General features: G+C 44.6%; 1 protein-coding gene across 2 annotated transcripts; it reads right to left on the bottom strand.

Moving 5' to 3' along the window:
* Positions 1-5,278: 5,278 nt before the first annotated feature.
* On the bottom strand, positions 5,279-17,721 carry LOC120030386 (splicing factor 3B subunit 2-like). Of its 2 annotated transcripts, none has more exons than XM_038975773.1 (22): positions 17,510-17,721; positions 16,955-17,001; positions 16,771-16,854; positions 16,316-16,543; positions 15,748-15,810; positions 15,099-15,222; positions 14,605-14,795; positions 14,121-14,229; positions 13,746-13,846; positions 11,403-11,603; positions 10,984-11,100; positions 10,640-10,720; positions 10,190-10,417; positions 9,403-9,552; positions 9,041-9,130; positions 8,746-8,853; positions 8,336-8,443; positions 8,015-8,157; positions 7,709-7,810; positions 7,491-7,590; positions 6,759-6,950; positions 5,279-5,748 (listed from the first exon to the last, which is right to left on the bottom strand). In XM_038975773.1, the coding sequence occupies exons 1-22, from the start codon at positions 17,637-17,639 to the stop codon at positions 5,677-5,679; spliced, it is 2,769 nt and encodes a 922-aa protein (XP_038831701.1). In that variant the 5' UTR covers positions 17,640-17,721; the 3' UTR covers positions 5,279-5,676. The 2 variants fall into 2 exon arrangements, with proteins under 2 accessions (XP_038831701.1, XP_038831703.1); XM_038975775.1 differs by having other exon boundaries at positions 5,284-5,748; positions 16,795-16,854; positions 17,510-17,641.
* Between the last annotated feature and the right edge of the window lie 1,351 nt (positions 17,722-19,072).

Genomic DNA, 19,072 nt, shown 5'->3' with positions numbered 1-19,072 from the left:
ATCTTAATCCACACTGATACGAATCAAAGAAGTGTAGTGGAGGTATACACCGTATCAATTAATACGGCTGATGGAACAGATCGGAATGTTTAACTTAAAATGTTGAAAAACTATTATTTATTCATATTTTAGGCGCATCAATGTACCAACAATGTACACTCGGCAGTGCGTGAATGTCCCAAAATACAATTTGCGGGAAAACTGTTCTAAAATTAGCACCGCACACGCAATCGGTTTCATGAACAGAGATAGAAAATCCGTTAGAAAGAAGCGGGAAATAAAGATGCAACAAATATCATCGGTTGCTAATACGATTAGGATAATGCCTTTGGCTGCTAGACAATGAAAGCATGTTGGGTAAAAAATAGAACGGGAGAACGCATATGAGTAAGATAAAATAATTGCCTCCACGTCTCAATGGTGGGATTTTGGAGCAAGGTAAGACATGCCTCATAATATGAAGTAAAACGTCCAGGTTTCAAACAATTACAGAACAGGAAAAATCTAACGATGCTAATGATAGGCCTAACCGTCTTCTGGTAGATGGAAAGGCTTTCCTAAAAACTGTCTCTATTAAATGTTAACTAGCTAGAAAGTAGCCTAGTACCTGTCAGAATGATATCATGATTATTTGCGTCAACCCAGTGGCAATTTGTTTCGCAAACACAATCTCATGAGCCACAGAAACACCACTAATCAAACAGTAGCGCTAGCTAGGTGCCCTTACACTAGAATTAAAGGGTAACCCCCCCACAAAAAATGTCTTAATTGTTTTCAAGACTTCAAAAGTGGTCTCCTGATGTGGTTTAAGCATTGTTATGGACTCTTAGAACATACAATTTTGTTATTTTTCTGAAAAAAATAAAAGTGACTTTGAGAACGAAAATCTGAAACCTGTGAATTTCTGACTCAGTTCATCTGTTTCAATAGTAGGTCTACTATTAGCCTACAGCACAGTACAGCTTGGGTTGGCCTGACTGAAAGACCAATATAGGATTGATCATGTTAGGTCATTCAGAGTGTATGTCACTGTTTCTCATAGAATTTTTCACACAGTGCGCCTTTCCTCGGACCAGGTGGTCCGTTTAAAAACATTTAGGAAAAATGAGTGTACCCATTTCTCCAGCCACCACTACACCGCTCAGCTTGTTATCATGACGACATCAGTTTCAAGCTTTAATGTCACGTGCACAAGTACAGTGTAATGCCTTTCTTGCAGCTCTAAACCCAACAATGCAGTAATCAATATCAACGTAGTACTAAAAATAACATAAGGTAGAACAAAACTACACAAAATATATAAAAATTAGAAATAAGAAGAACAGGAGAAAGAAGCTAATTAATCATACTATATACAGGGTCAGTTCCAATACCATATTTACAATGTGCAGGGATACTGGAGGGATAGAGGTAGATATGTAGAGGGGTAAGGTGACTAGGCATCAGGATATATGATAAACAGTACCAGCAGTGTATATGATGATTGTATGTGAGCGTTTGTGTAGAGTCAGTATAAATGTGTGTGCGTGTTATGTGTGTGTCGGGGTGTGTGAGTGTGCATAGAGACAGTGCAGAAAATCCAATAATATACGAGGGTCAACTCAGACAGTCCATGTAGCCATTATGTTAGCTATTTCGCAGTCTTATGGCTTGGGGATAGAAGCTGTTCAGGAGCCTGTTGGTTTCAGACTTGATGCACTGGTACCGCCTGCCATGCAGAAGCAGATTGCCAATAAGTGGTAAGGAAACAGTGTTAGACTAGATCTAGTCAATGGTGCTGGAGGTGGGCAGGAGCTCACCGGAGTGGAGTACCGGCACGGAAAATGTTCTACTGCTTCAGCGCCTGTTCCTCTTATAGAATATAAGATCAAAAGTATTGTGGAGCTCCTGCCCCTAAACGTAAACAGTACCACCACCTATTTCAGTCCAAGTCAAGCACTGGATCTAGTCAAAGAGACTATAAATACAAAAGTATGTGGACAGCCCTTCAAATTAGTGGATTCGGTTATTTCAGCCATACCCGTTGCTGGCAGGTGTATAAAATTGAGCGCACAGCCATCTCCATAGACAAACATTGGCACTAGAATGGCCTTACTGAAGAGCTCAGTGACTTTCAACATGGCACCGTCATAGGATGCCACCTTTCCAACAAGTCAGTTCGTCACTTTTCTGCCATGCTAGAGCTGTCCCTGTCAACTCTAAGTGCTGTTATTGTGTAGTGGAAATGTCTAGGAGTAACAATGGCTCATCTGCAAAGTGGTAGGCCACACAAGCTCACAGAACGGGACCGCTGAGTGCTGAAGCACTTGGTGCGTAAAAATCGAGCGTAAAAAACTGCCTCTGAAGAAACATTAGCTCAAGAACTGTTCGTTGGGAGCTTCATGAAATGAGTTTCCATGGCCGAGCAGCCGCACGCACACAAGCCTAAGATCACCATGCGCAATGCCAAGCGTTGGCTGGGGTGGTGTAAAGCTCGCTGCAAGTGGAAACATGTTCTCTGTGATGAATCACGGTTAACCATCTGGCATTCCGACACAAATCTGGGTTTGGTGGATGCCAGGAGAACGCTACCTGCCCGAATGCATAGTGCCAACTGTAAAGTTTGGTGGAGGAGGAAGAATGGTCTGGGGCTGTTTTTCATGGTTCAGGCTAGTCCTCTTAGTTCCATTGAAGGGAAATCTTAATGCTACAGCATACATTGACATTCTAGACAATTCTGTGCTTCCAACTTTGTGGCAACAGTTTGAGGAAGGCCCTTTCCAGTTTCAGCATGACAATGCCCCCGCGCACAGAGTGAAGTCCATACAGAGATGGTTTGTTGAGATTGGTGTGAAAGAACTTGACTGGTGTGCACAGAGCCCTGACCTCAACCCTTTCAAACACGTTTGGGATGAATTAGAACCCCGACTGCGAGCCAGGCCTAATCACCCAACATCAGTGCCCGACCTCAATAATGCTTGTGGCTGAATGGAAGCAAGTCCCTGCAGCAATGTGCCAACATCTAGAGGAAAGCCTTCCCAGAAGAGTGGAGGCTGTTATAGCAGCAAAGCGGGGACCAACTCCATTTTAATGCTCATGATGTTTGACGAGCGGGTGTCCACATACCTTTGGTCATGTAGTGTATGTGAGTGGATCTTCAATCTTCACACAACAGCCCATAATGACAAAGCAAAAACAGGTTTTTAGAAATGATCACAAATTAAAAACTGAAATATCACATTTACATAAGTATTCAAACCCTTTACTCAGTACTTTGAAGCACCTATGGCAGCGATTACAGCCTTGAGTCTTCTTGGGTATGATGCTACAAGCTTGGCACACCTGTATTTGGGGAGTTTCACCCATTCTGCTCGGCAGATCCTCTTAAGCTCTGTCAGGTTGGATGTGGAGCGTCGCTGCACAGCTATTTTCAGGTCTCTCCAGAGACGTTCGATCGGCTTCAAGCCCAGGCTCTGGCTGGGCCACTCAAGGACATTGAGAGACTTGTCCCAAAGCAACTCCTGCATTGTCCTGTTGGATGGTGAACCTTCACCCCACTCTGAGGTCCTAAGCACTCTGGAGCAGGTTTTCATCAAGGATCTCTCTGTACTTTGCTCCGTTCATCTTTCCCTCAATCCTGACTAGTCTCCCAGTCCCTACAGCTGAAAAACATCCCTACAGCATGATGCTGCTACCACCACCATGCTTCACCGAATGGATGGTATTGGCCAATTGATAAGCGGTGCCTGGTTTCCTCCAGACGTGATGCTTGGCATTCAGGCCAAAGACTTCAATCTTGGTTACATCAGACCAGAGAATCTTGTTTATCAGAGTTCTTTAGGTACCTTTTGGCAAACTCCATGTGGGCAGTCATGTGCCTTTTACTGAGGAGTAGCTTCCATCTGCTGCAGAGATGGTTGTCTTTCTGGATGATTCTCCACAGAATAACTCTGGAGCTCTGTCAGAGTGACCATCATGTTCTTGGTCACCTCCCTGACCAAGGCCCTTCTTCCCAGATTGCTCAGTTTAGCTAGGCAACCAGCTCTAGAAAGTCTTCTTCCATTTAAGAGTGATGGAGTCCACTGTGTTGTTGCGGACCTTCAATGCTGCAGAATTTTTTTGGTACCCTTCCCCAGATCTGTGCCTCGACACACTTCTGTCTCGGAGCTCTACGCACAATTCCTTCGACCTCATGGCTTGGTTTTTGCTCTGACATGCACTGTCAACTGTGGGACCTTATATAGACAGGTGTGTGTCTTTCCAAATCATGTCCAATCAATTGAATTTACCACAAGGGGACTCCAAGTTGTAGAAGCATCTCAAACATCTGGAAACAGGATGCATCTGAGCTCAATTTTGAGTCTCATAGCAAAGGGTCTGAATACTTATGTAAATAAGGTATTTCAGTTTTATTTTATAGATTTGCCAACTTTTCTAAAAACCTGTTTTCACTTTGTCATTATGGGGTATTGTGTATAGATCGATGAAGGATACAAATAATTGAATACATTTTAGAATATGGCTGTAAAGTAACAAAATGTAGAAAAAGGGGTTCTGAGTAGTTTCTGAATACACTGTACATGGTGGTCATTTAGCAGATGCCTGTATTTCAAGTAGACTAGCCAATATGGTCCTGTATTGTTCACTTGGTGGAGCATTGGCTGTAGGATCGTTTCCCGGGACCACACATACGTCAAATGTATGCACACATGACTAAATCGCTTTGGATTATAGCGTCTGCTAAATGGCATATATTACATAATATAGTCATTCTTTATAAAGTGGCTTCGAGGTTGTAGTAGGCTACCATACGCTAGGATGACAAATCCAGGAATAGTATTGCAGAAAGCCTGCCAGGCATTATGGTGCAGTGGAGCCTCATTGTGTGTACTAGTGACCGAGTCAGCATGTGGTTACTGCTATCAGTTATTTAGGGCACAGTGAGTGTTTCCCAGACATCAGGTGACTGTCACACTGGATCCGCCGTCAGCCCCTGGTGGATTAACCCAGAACTACACCTTGTTATTATGTCAACATAGCTGTAGCCTTGACTTGGTCAGGGGGTATACGAGGTTAGCTCATGGTTCGTCATGCTAAGTATGACTTCATACAGCCATGTATCAGCACTGTGTTAAAGCTTTAGATCATTTAAGTCATTACTACAGCAATGTACAGTAGGGCCCATTCTTTCCTCCCTCACCATGTGACTTTTTATTGGTGGGGGACAGGAGATTTCAGGTCACATGGCCTAGGGAAAAACAATTAGCACTCAAATGTATTAACCATTTGGATCCATAGATTGGATTGACATGGAGTCTTTTATTTACAAAAAGAGAAAAGCACAGCTACATGGAAAGAAGAAGTCACACAGGACAAAATAGATGGGTTATATAAATTCTGCCTACAGTGGAGACCTGGCAACGGGTCTCCAGAACACCCGGGTTGGGCTCAATTCTATTTCAATTCCAAAAGTACACAAAAATTCTCTTCAATTATGAAAATTGGAATTTGGTTTATTTTCCAAATTGACTGGAATTTTAATGGAACTGACCCCAGTTCTGCCAGACACGTATTATCATTGTCATTAAGAGGAAAAGACAACTGTAATAACGGATGGTTTTGTGTGTGTTCAAATCTGAGCTAGTCTTGTTCGGCCTGTCCTCTCTTCCCATTTCCTCCTGGTGTGATATTGGTGGTCTAAAACTTGAACTCTTTGTATTTCTTGGCTCCTCCTCGTGTGTCTTGAGGCTGGGCCTTCCTCTTCTTTTGCTGTGGGGTAGAGAGAGAAATGGAGAAGAAAATACTTAATATTGTCATACAAGGCTAACACTGTACAATCAAACCTTCTCCTCTTAGTGAAAGTGGCATATGACTCCAACCCCGTCACAACATGTTGCAGGGCTGAGAAAAGGAAGGAGGAGGCATGTGCACACTGCTCTCACTCTGAAAACCCTGCTATCCCATGATGGCCGTATTCAGAAGCAGAGAGAGAACATTTCAACAAGAAAAAACAGTAAGACTTTGCAATAATAGCTATTATGAAAGTGGATCAAAAAATAAATAGAACAATTTCTAAAAGTTTCAGATTAAGTTTGAATAGGATTAAAATCACTCAACTACAATTACTAAAAACAGATCCTAATCTTCACATCTAGTGTTTATTAATTCTGCTACATATGGGACTGGAGAAAGAGCCTTTCCAACAGTGCATACCAACATTCTCCTACCCTCATCTTGGCCCCTAGTGGCATAATACATTTCATGCTAATACTAAACTATAGCAATAATTAACCAGGGGTGCATCTCAATTGTAGTCCCTTGACTCCTCGCGTCCTCTTTCTTCGCATCCTTCTCAAAACGCATTGGAGAAGGTCCGGGGGGAGGAACCACTGACTTTTTCCCACAATGTGTTTTGAGACGAGGAGACAGGACATGAAGATACAAGAACACATCACTCAGATTCACCCCGGGGCTTTCTAGCTCCTCATTACTGTGTGTATACTGACTAGTCTAGTACAAGTCACAGCTAGAAGAGCTTTCTCTGACTGTCATATCTTTTTTAGTGTGAGCACGAGTGTCCTGGAGGAGTAGAAATGTGATCAGGAAAGGGGGATGTGGTAAACAACTACAAGACCTAACAATCATAAGGAGCCGGGTTGTATTCATTAGTGAACATTGTAGAAAAAACGCTTTGCACTGCAGCAAAACTGTTTTGCACCATAGCTATATGTTTTGTACTGTAACAAATGGCCGGTACAGTTACAGTGTCTCAGGGTCACCTTCTGTTTGGCGGCGTGCTCGGCCACCATGTCGCTGAAGTCCTCCTTCTCCACCTGGGCCTCCTGGTTCCTGACGTGCTCCTCGTACTTCTGGGTCATGGCCATGGGGTCCAGTTCCAGCTCCTCTGGGGCCAGGGCCACTTCTACCCCCTGGAACTCCTGGCCTCCGCCCGCCTTACGACCCGCCATGGCCTGAGGAGGAGGACGGGAGACAAAGAAGCTCATCTGAAACTGTTCCCTATTCCCTGTAGTGTACTGCTTTTGGCCTAAAGTGGGGAACGGGGGAGTTAGTGTGTATGTGGGTCATGTAGGTGAACAGAAGTGTATGAGTGTACATCCATGAAGGCGTGTTTAAAGAGATGGCAATGAATCTACTTCCCCAGAGTCAGATCAACTCATGGATACCATTTGTATGTCTCTGCGTGCGGTTTACAAGGAAGTTAGACGTAGTTTCGCAAGCCGATGGTAACTAGCGTTTGTGCAATGACTGGAAGTCTTCCCGTCCAGCTAGCACACAGCTAGAGGCTATGTGTTTGAGTACCAGTGCATACACGTATGTATGTGATTGTTAGTGAAATATGCTCTGCGTATGTATGAGTAAGGGACTAACTATGTGTCGTGGGTACGAGTGTTAACATGCCTACACCCCAGTGGTTGGTATGTGGTAGGTTTAGTTGTGATCTCTGATAGGGAGACTTTATCCAGACACAGTGTTTTTGCCATTGTCCTTACCCCTGATACGTCGTAGATGTGTGTGGATGCCATCATGGCTGCTCCTCCAGAGCCGGTTCTCCTCTCTGGGAGCACCGTGAACAGCTGAGGAGTCTCATTCCTACACACACACCAGAGACGCATGTTACAAACACACACAATACAGTAGAACGACACACATTCACAAATTAAATATTAGAGAATAGCCACACAACCTATTCCTGGCCACACACACTCACCCGTCCATAGCCTCCTCGATCTTCTTCTTCCTCAGCTCAATGAGCTCTGGAGTCTCCATACCAGCAGGTACCGATGAGAAGCCTCCGGGAGTGATCAGACCACTGGAAAACACACACACAGGCTCAGAGTTAATAAACCACTGATCACTGTATTCAAGACAACACACACAACCCAGTACAAATGGCAGCCGGTAATTTGTTCCACGTGACCAACGGCTTCTTGATCCAACAGAAGAGAGAGCCTGGCTCGTTTCAGGTCCATGTCAACATGATGTGTTTAAAACAGTCAGTTAATGACACGTCTACCTGTCTGCCGGTGTGAAGAAGCCGGTTTCGTCTGGCTTCTCCTCATCACTCTCGTCCTCCTCCTCTTCCTCGGAAGACTCCTCGTCTGAAGGCTCCAGCTCTCCCCACGGCGTGCGATCCACCTCCTCCTCCTCCGCCTTAGCCTACACACAGACATGTAGAAAATAGGACAATAGTTAACAGGCCATTGGCTCAAAGCAGACGGCTGGTGTGTCAGATATAGCAACGTGTGGCGGTGGGTGTACGGTGGTGTTGTATGGTGAATGAAGGGTGTATGGTGTATATGAGGGGAATTGGGCAGGGGCGTGAGGAAGATCTCACCTGGAAGTCGACGGCGTTGGTCCCGAACACATCACCGTACAGAGGCTTTCCTGTCTCATCTACAGGAGGCTTCCCCCAACCACCAGCATGGTAACCAAACGAACAGCTCTGAGAGAGAGACAACAGGAGAGTGGGGGGGGGGGGGGGGGGGTCAATAAAAGTCTCAGTGTAACAAGTTTCACAATACAGTATAAACACTTTTATTACATTGGAAAAAGTCTACTGGGGGACACAAACGTAAAGCAGATGGGCTCGATTCAATCCGCAGCGCTGAAGATCTGCGCCGTAGCGCGATTTCAATGTTAAAAGTCTAGCGTGTGTTCTCTGGAACATGGCCTTGACATTTCCAGCGTAGCTCTTCAGCGCTGCGGACTGAATGGAGCCCTGTGTCTGCGTTAAGTCAGGCTTACCTCGGGGATGGGCGAGTTGAGCCCGGGGATCTTGAGGTTGGGGTAGGAGGGAGGGGGGCCGTATCTCTGCATGGCGATCAACCAGGGAGGGGGAACCTTGTGGGAGTTCTACACGGGAGGGGGGAAACAACTTTAGTGATGGGGCAAGACCATGGTGCATCAGCAATATAAATGATTACAGTTCAATAAAACAAAGCAGAATTATAAAGTCATCCATCAATAACATTAAAGGTGGTAGTGGGATCGTAGGCTTCCACAGCAGAGTGAAAGTAGAAGTAGGATAACAAAAACTGACCGGTCCAACGGGCATGCCCAGAGCAATACGCAGCTCATCTGACAGGTCGCCTGGTTTCTTCTCCTTCAGCCTCGTCTCAAACTCTTTCCCCTGTAGCGAGGGAGAGAAACAGAGATTGTAAGAATCAACATTTCATTCCTAACACTAATTCACCAGAGCAGAGTATACTGACTACCATCTGTTTATTCAAGACCCAACAACAAGGCAGTATTGAGGGAAACCCAAACCAACCACCTATTACAGCCCTGATTATTCCATTCAAGGTCCAATCAATCAACAGGCTCTTGGACGTAGGAGTAGAGTTTATGATGTAAGGTGCTGTATACAGTGGAGTCCTCCATTGAGCGGTCAGACATCCTTACCTCGTAGTAGAGGTCACCGTGGATGGAGAGTTTAGGCTTCATCTGCCACTTGAAGAAGGCGTCGTGGAGCTTCTGGTAGTCGATGTCGATCTTGCCCATCTTGGGACGCACCTTCTCCCTCATCTTGGTCTTCATGGTCTTGGCATCCTCCTGTAAGCAGAGTACCACGGCATTCAGTGTGACTTCTGCCAAAGTGTTTCACTGGTCTATTTTATACAGCTGTTCATGTAACAAATATTTATGTGTGTTATTTATTGATGTTTTGTAGTAAACTTGAAGTAAATGTCGAGTGAAACAATACACAGGCCATGTTTGTATACTTTAAAAACGGTCATTTTCCTCATGCTAGCCAAAAACGAGGGCCTGGAGCATTTATCAGGGAGATGAACATGGTGTTAACAGCCAGCACCCCCTTGTGATCATTTAGGTTGCTACAACCCACACCCACCTTTTCCAGCTGCAACCACCATCCAGTGCCTCCTTGTGCCTACTGTCTGGTGCTACTACCCCCTCTATTGGACAGAACCATCTACCTTCTCCTGTAAAGCTTCTCTGGTACCCCTCTATTGGACAGAACCCCCTACCTTCTCCTGTAAAGCTTCTCCGGTACCCCTCTATTGGACAGAACCCCCTACCTTCTCCTGTAAAGCTTCTTGGTACCCCTTTATTGGACAGAACCCCCTACCTTCTCCTGTAAAGCTTCTCTGGTACCCCTTTATTGGACAGAACCCCCTACCTTCTCCTGTAAAGCTTCTCTGGTACCCCTTTATTGGACAGAACCCCCTACCTTCTCCTGTAAAGCTTCTCTCATCTCCTGGATGCCTGTCCTCTTGATGAACTCTGGCAGCTCGAAAGGGGGCTTCTCGATACCCCTCTTGCCCTGAAGGTACTTCCTCTTGAAGCACCAGTGTCGTGGGACGGGCACCGTGTTCCTGGTGGCCTTCAGGTGCACCAGCAGCTTGGGTTCCTGCGCCGTCACGTCGTGCATCTCCACCACGTCAGGACGCGCCACCAACTGGAGGAGGACGGGGTCAAAATCAACATCGGACACAGGTCTCTATCAATCTCCTTTTCCCTTTTAAAGCATCTCCGGTGACCACCCACACCAACTGAATCAGCTCATATAGACTCAAGCATGTATGAGTAAAGTGTTAGGTACAGAACAACTTCTACACCAACTTAATCAATACACAGGAGCTATAATGTCCAACTCTTATGAAGCAGGTGAATGTTTTACCTGTTTGAGTTCAGCCACAGTTAGTCTGTTCATTCTCCTCAGCTTCTTCTTAGACATCTTGGGAACGTCTGGTCTGATCTCCTGTACACACACACACACACGAGGAATGACCACGAGGATAACTTCCAAGGTCAACACTTCAAGAGACAGCACTAGAAGATGACATTATTTCTGTCTCCCAATCGTTCACCTTTCCTCCACGAAGGGAAGTAAACAAGTGCACACTACTTAGGGCATTAGGGTAGAGAATTGGGACGACGCAGCATATAAACACTCCTGTTTTTACAAGTATTTTTTAATCCAAGCTCAGGAATAGAGAATGTAGAGGAGAGATGAATACTAACGTCGTCACTGTCGTCGCTGTCCTTCTTTTCCTCCTCAAATCCCTTCTTCCTCATTAGAGCAGGAGCTGGCTCCTTCTCCGGTTCCTTCTCCTTCTCCTTCTTCACGTCATCAGTCAGCTGAGAGAGGGATGGACACAAACACAGTTCATTAGAACTGTTAGCAAAAGACTAACGCGCAAACAGATTCCATCGTTAAATCAACACAACAAAATGATTCACTTTCATGCTTGTTCAGAGGTTCTTGAAACCACTGCGCTCAGAACTGGTGAGTACACTGAACCTGATGTTGTGATCTTACTTTAATTTTCAGGCCATTAAAACACTAAATATGAACAATAACACTGGACACATCTCTAGGATGTTTTGACAGATTTTTCATAAAGAATCATAAAGCCAATATCTAAAATGGAGGCCCTCACCTTGAAGGCCTCAAAGATCCTCTTGAAGAAGATGAAGTTAGGATCGTAGATCTCCGGTTCCTCTGTAATATACTCGATCTCCACCTCAGGCTCTTTCTCCTTCTCTCCATCCTCCTCTTTCTTCTCCTCCGCATGCTCCCTCTTCTCCTGCTCACGCCTCTTCTTGTTCTTCTTCTTCCGGTTCCTGCGCTTACGATTTTTCTGAGAAGGGGAGAATGAAAATGCTAATAACTGAAACTAGGGCCGGGCGGTACACCGTATTTTATGACATACCGTTATTGATGCAGGGACCGGTTTGGGTTTTTACTTTACCTTCTATACCAGTATTTGAATGTTTGGTTTGTTAAATGTGATACGCCATGTGTAATGTCAATTTTTATAGTTTATTTCGCTACTTGAGTCATCCACTTTCCACACGCCCCCTGTCACTCAAGGAGCGCATTTGATGTTCCTCAACCACGAGACACTTGCATTCAGTCTGCCTGGTCAATGCAGCACATGCAACAATGTTGATGACAACAATGTTGTTTCCAATTTGCTTCTTAATATAAATCCACAAGCGTTCTTTAGTTACAATATTAGTTTGTGTTTCTTACATCAGCAAACAGCTAGTTTGTCTTTTCTTAGCAAGTTGCCCTAAATCTTGTGAAACACTAATTGTTAGCCGCTAATGCTAATAGCTAGCTAGCTAGCTAATAATTGTACTGAGTAAGAGGAAACATAGCTAGCTAATACAGCCTGATAATACCAGTGATGGTGTAGACCTAAATCAGCATGCTGTTTGTGCAACAGTATCTTCTAAATCAAAGAGGAATATGCAAAGCAAGAATATGTTAGCTACATGAAGTTGCTAAGAGAAAACATGCAATGTAGCCAAAGCTTATAGGGTCTCCTAGGAAACACTTATCAACACTTTAGTTCCTACCCTGTCACAATAACCCCTCCCTGGCATTTTAATTAATTGTAATATCAAACAACACTGTATTCAAAGTGCCCACTACTATATTCTAACTATAGAATAGTCATTCTATTCCCATGATTCCAACAGTTTTGCTCTAATTCGCAAGTCCAATCGCAATTGCAACATTTGGTTAAAAATAAGTCCTAGATTATTTGCCCATATTGTGAGCCTTACATGGCAGTGTGGAAATTCTCAATTGAGCAGTGCTGTAAAGTACTTAAGTAGTACTTGAAAGTATTTTTACTTCAGTCGTTTTTTGGGAATCTTTACTATTTTTGACAACTTTTACTTCACTACATTCTTAAAGAAAATACTGTAGTTTTTACTCCATCCATTTTCCCTGACACCTAAAAGTACTTGTTACATTTTGAATGCTTAGCAGGACAGGAAAATGATCTAATTCACGCACTTGTCAAGAGAACATCCCTGGTCATCTACTGCCTCTGATCTGGAGGACTCACTAAACTCAACTGCTTTGTCTGTAAATTATGTTGGAGTTTGCCCCTGGCTATCCATACATTTAAAAAAACAAGAAAATGGTACCATCTGGTTTTCTTAATATAGGGAATTTGAAATGGTTTATACTTTTACATTTGATACTTAAGTACATTTTATCAATTACATTTTCTTTTGATACTTAAGTATATTTAAAACCAAATACTTTTACTCAAGTAGTATTTTACTGGGTGACTTTCACTTGAGTCATTTTCTATTAACGCATTTTTACTTTTACTCAAGTATGACAATTGGGTACTTTTTCCACCAATGCAACGTAGTGCAGGAAATGCAGAAATTATAAAAGTGCTGAAATTTGTTTTGGTTGAAGTTGAATTGAACAGTATAAAACAATCAGAGTGGAGAAAGACTAATTGAAATCACTTAGAATGTATGTGTTGCCACCCTGGGATCACTTACTACTCATAAAGCAAATGTACAACTTTTATTATTCAAAACTAAAAATACCGTCATACCGTCCATTTTTTATTTGTATAAATACCGTGATACAATATTTTGGCCATATCGCCCAGCCCTAACTGACACCGTTTCCTACTCCTCATGCCTCTAAGAGCTTACGTCGATTGAAACAGAAGCTTCCCTATCAAGCAGGTTATCAATACGAGTCATGCCAAACTTGACCCCTGACCCTCTGAGCTTCAGGAGTAACAGGGTGAATCTCAATGGTCTTTTCTTGACTCTTCATGGCCTCTCCCCTCGCATCCTTCTCAAAACACATTGGAGGAAAAGATCCAAGGTTCCTCCCCGTGGACATTATCCTCCGATATCTTTTGAGGAGGCGAGAGGACACGAGGAATCAAGGAAACACAATTGAGTTTCAACCAAAGACAGCAGGATGGGATGAGGGGAATTAATACAACACTCACGTCTTTCTTAGAGAGAGAACCGTCCTCCTCTTCAGTCTCAGACAGGACGGCAGTGGAGGAGTTGTTAATCTCCATCTCTGGGCTCTCCTCCTCCTCCTCTTCTGGAAGATAGAAAACACAGAGAACATTCACTGGCCAGGTCAAGGTCCAACAGGGCTCTTAACCCAGGACAATATTACTAAGACTGCAGTAGTTCCAATGGGATGATATCATGCACTCTTGGTGCATCTGGGCTTTTATTCACAAAGCGTCTCAAAGTAGGAGTTCTGATCTATTAATTATGATCTTAAAAAGCTAAACTGATCCTAGATCAGTACTCCTACTCCAAATACGGGCCATGGTTCATTCCTCCAGTGTGTAGTTCCAGGTTCTGACCTGTGGGCGTGGCGCCGAGCTGCTCCTGTCTGATCTCCTTCAGTTGGAGAATCTTCTCCAGAGCCTGGGGGATCTTAGGACCGACACCCACATCCTCTCCCTGCCACACCTGACACACACACCAGGAATACAGAGATTAGACGCATGCAATTGTATTCTGCCATGGCCTTATCCTGTGTTATTATGCCCTCTGAGTGACTCAAAGACTATACTATAACAAAATCAATGCCATTTTTGGAATTTTAGATTCTCCCTAACGGCCAAATTTTTATTTTGGTGATTGTTAGTTTTCAAAGACGATCGTGTTTAAAAATATATAGCTCCATTATCTTGTCGACATACATTATGTCTGGTATTAGTTGTGTAAATGTACACTGAAAAATTAACCACCATAAATTATTTTCGAACAAAAATAATATTTGATTAGATATTTTGGAGAGCAGCAACGATTAAGCAGCGGTGGGGGAAACACTGTGGTTCGTACCTCTCTGGCGTCCTCTCCAGGTGGAGGGGGAACTCTCTGTCTCTGGGTATGCATCATGGACATTCCATGAGGTGGGTTCATTCCACCAGGATTCATTCCAGGAGGGGGTGGATTCATTCCACCAGGATTCATTCCAGGAGGGGGTGGATTCATTCCAGGAGGGGGTGGGTTCATCCCACCAGGGTTCACACCTACAACAACACCCAGATCTCAACTGACACCAACAACACCAACGTACCAGGTGTGTGTCACCGTCAACACAACAGCTTTACAGACTTAACAGCCTTCACACTGTTCTTAAAAATAGAAAGGAATGCCATTGGATATGTTTAGATTGGGATAGTGACTGTGTTAAGCCAATATGGGTGACTGTGTGTGAGTATGTGCAGTCTACAAAGTGTGCGCTGTAGACAAATTAATTCCCCCTTGAGAGACAAAGTTGTATTGGAAGTTAGGATTGACATTTTAGTGTTGATGGCAGGCCAAGGACAGACCTCTCATCATGGGGGGCATCATGCCAGGTGGTCGTGACCCCGGGTCAGACATCCTGGGCCCTGGTCCTCCATGCTGCCTCTTAGCCAGCTCCTGCTGCCTCTCATGTTCCAGCATCACCGCCGCCTGACGGAGGAGAGAGAGGAGACATGGAGGGAGGAGAGAGAGGAGACATGGAGGGAGGAGAGAGAGGAGACATGGAGGGAGAAGAGAGAGGAGACATGGAGGGAGAAGAGAGAGGAGACATGGAGGGAGAAGAGAGGAGACATGGAGGAGACATGGAGGGAGGGGACATGGAGGGAGGGAGAGAGTGGAGGGAGAGAGATATGTTTCAACTTCCAGGCAAGGTAAAGCGGCTGTAAGATAACTTTGGGATTGGTTGTGACTGTTAAATTCATGTTTTATGTATCCCTATATGTCTGTTATTACGGGGCTATCACTCAGTCAAGAGTGCGCATGCGCAGAAAGTCTAGTCGTTGATGGACCTAGCCTTGAGTGTAATGGCTACCTTGTAGTGTGTTCATACGGTATAGTAAACTTTGTTAAACTGGAACCTTGTCGTTGTGTCATTTCGAGTTAACAGTGACAACACTACTGATAAATCATTTAGATGGGAGAAAGACATGAAAATAAGTCTCCTCCAGGTCCTACCCTTTTCTGCTGCTCCAGAAGTTCCTGCTCCTTCATGTGCTCTTCCATAGCACGAGACTCCCCCTGAAATACACACATACAAAATGGCAAATCTATACCAGAACTCCTCTTCCTTCCCATTGCAATAGAAGGCAGACTACATTACAACTAGGGCCTGGAGTCTTTCCTTACTCAGGTAAAACTCAGGGCACAATGTGAGACCATATTTGGGGGTCTGAGGCCATACACTTGTGGAAGGTAGCCTAGCGGTTAGAGCGTTGGGCCAGTAGCCGAGAGGTCGCTGGTTTGAATACCTGAGCCGACAAGGTGAAAAGTCTGTCGATGTGCCTTAGAGCAAGGCACTTAACACTAATTTGCTCCAGGGGCGCCATACTATGGCCGACCCTGTAAAACAACACATTTCACTGCATCTATGCGGTGAATAGGACAATTCAACATCCTACTCGAGTCTAGGATCAGGTCTTATCTGTCCATATGCTCTTCAAATATTATAATCTAAAAGACAAGACTGATCCTAGACCAGCACTGCTACTCCGAGAGGCTTACTGAATGCAGGCCAAGATCGTACCTGCTGCTTGGCCCTCTCCTCGTGCTGCATCATCATGGCGGCCCTCTGCTGCACCATCTTCAGCTGGTCCTCCTGGGAGAGGCTGGGGGGCATGCCTGGAGGCTCCATGCCCATACGCATCCCTGGTGGAGGGGGGCCACCTGCCATCATGCTCATCGCCTGGAGCATACCCATACCAGGAGGCATGGGGGGCATGGGCATCGGGGGCATGGGGGGGATTCCTGGCATCTGGGGGGAGGAAGGAAAGAAAGCTGGTTAAGTTGTTTTCAATTACGGTAAGTGTTTTTTCCTGGACCATGTGAGAACCAGGAAAACGTATTCCTGGTCAGATCACACAGTCAAGGTAAAACTCCTGGTCTTGTTCATGACAGATTGATGAAGTACTGAAGAGTTTCTAGACAAATAATCCCAGTGATGAAATGTAAGAATGAGAATCGATTAGACCGTCTAAAAACCTTATAGGGTCGGTTGGTGCTGACCTGCGGGGTCATAGGTTTATCATCACTCCCTAGGTTGGGTTTGCTGAGCATCATTCCAGTCTGAGTGGGGGGAAACACACAGATACACACCGATCAATGGATCATATTGACAGATTAAGTACACTCCACTCACCCTCTCACACACACACATACAACTGACCTGCATCATGTATCCCTTGAGCCTGTCCAGCATCTCCTCTCTGGGACCTAAGGAAGGAGAAAAATAATAACTGTAAACCAACAATGAACAATATAACTAACATAGGACAACAACAACAAACAATTATTTAATTACAAATGAAATAAGTTTAAATTCAACTTAGTCGCTCACGCACGGATGCTGACAACGACTCGTGCGCTACTATCAAGTATCACTTTAGCTTATCAGTTATTAAACACCCGAGTGATTAGCTGTTAGCTGTTAGCTATCAATCAAATTGACTAGTTCGCTAGCTAACGAATGGACACTCGTAAGCAAAATTCTCTTCGTAGAGGTGGTGAACAAACTTGGAATATAGTAATTGTGTAGGTAACTAGCTGATCATTTGCACTCTCCTTTAATTCCACGAAGGCCTGCTATGTAGCTAGCTAACCTGCCGCGGAACTAAATGTGGATAACCTGTTAGCAACAAGCTATAGTAGCTAGCGGGCTAGCTACACACAATGCACGCATTCGTCCCATTTAAAGCTTGCTGCTCCGACTTCGGCTTCTTACCCATGTTGGGTGCGCCTAGCTCGCCTAGCTTGGCTTGAAGCTCTGGGTTGGTCCATGTATTGAGGGCCGCCACAGAGCTCCCCAAGTCGGAGGGGATAGGTTCGGTCCCCGGCGGTCCGTCAGATGCCATCTCGAAATTCTACCGATCAATGGCTCTCTACAGAAACAACAGAAACAAGAGCAACGAGAACCAGACGAATCTCGAGGCACGATGGGAAATTTCAGTATACCGGAACAAGCCGTTGGAGAAATCTGGGTAATGTAGTCAGTGGTAAGAGGAATAACTGCGTTTCCAAATTACAACCACTAGATGATAGCAGAGCCATGGATTTGGAGAGTTTGTGACAATGCAGTTTCTGCAATATGATGCATTAATACGACACTACAACATTCTATGGCAGCCATGTTAGCTTCACGTTAACATTATATGGGGAATATTATGTGGTGAATATAATATTACGTGGGGAATATAGTTACAATGCTATGTAACTGATCGTCTAGAAAGACCTCAAAATCAGGCGGTGTGAAAGGAAGGCCGAGACAATCGTTAATTAAAGACTCCAGCCACCCAAGCCATAGACTGTTCTCTCTGCTTCCGCATGGCAAGCGATACCAGTGCATAAAGTCTGACACCAACAGGCTCTTGAACAGCTTCTATCCTCAAGCCATAAGACTGCTAAATAGCTAACTAAAAAGCTAACAGAATGCCTACACAGACTATCTGAGTTGACCTTTGTATGTCATTCTTATTTTTGCACTGTTTCTATGCACACTCACAGGGCCCTACACACCCACACACACTAGTACTCCAACACACACACAAACACTCACTTCATAATTTGCTCTCACACACATAATATACACATACATGTATACTGACTCTACACACATGCACACCAACTCACATACAGTACATTCATCATATACGCTGCTGGTAATTTATTCTGATGCCTAGTCACCTTACCCCTATACATACGCTATATATACAAAAGTATGTGGACACCCCATCAAGTTAGTGGATTCGGCTATTTCAGCTCAGCTGTTAGTGACACATGTATAAAATTGAGCACTCAGCCATGCGATCTCCATAGACAAACATTGGCAGTAGAATGGCCTTACTGAAGAGCTCAGTGACTTTCAATGTGGCACCGTCATAGGATGCCACCTTTCCAACAAGTCAGTTCGTCAAAGTTCTGCCCTGCTAGAGCTGCCCCAGTCAACTGTAAGTGCTGTTAATGTGAAGTGGAGACGTCTAGAAGCAACAATGGCTCAGCCGCGAAGTGGTAGGCCACACAAACTCACAGAACGGGACCACCAAGTCGCCTGTCCTCGGTAGCAACACTCACTACTGAGTTCCAAACTGCTTCTGGAAGCAACGTCAGCACAAGAACTGTTCGTCGGGTTTCCATGGAATGGGTTTCCATGGCCGAGCAGCCGCACACAAGCCTAAGATCACCATTCGCAATGCCAAGCTTCGGCTGGAGTGGTGTAAAGCTCACCACCATTTGACTCTGGAGCAGTGGAAACGCATTCTCTGGAGTGATGAATCACACTTTACCATCT

This window comes from Salvelinus namaycush, chromosome 36, assembly GCF_016432855.1.
Source record: "Salvelinus namaycush isolate Seneca chromosome 36, SaNama_1.0, whole genome shotgun sequence".
Lineage (NCBI taxonomy): Eukaryota > Metazoa > Chordata > Actinopteri > Salmoniformes > Salmonidae > Salvelinus > Salvelinus namaycush.
This window is presented reverse-complemented; position numbering and strand designations above follow the sequence as displayed.

Bases quoted from the DNA above. Each gene is read 5' to 3' on its own strand.
- LOC120030386 (XM_038975773.1), bottom strand. From the start codon at position 17,639: ATGGCATCTGACGGACCGCCGGGGACCGAACCTATCCCCTCCGACTTG. The intron at 8,854-9,040 runs GTCAGTTTTTGT...CCTCCCGTGTAG, and splicing joins TGGGCATGCCCGTTGGACCG to AACTCCCACAAGGTTCCCCC. The intron at 7,591-7,708 runs GTGAGTGTGTGT...GTGTGTGTGTAG, and splicing joins ATCGAGGAGGCTATGGACGG to GAATGAGACTCCTCAGCTGT.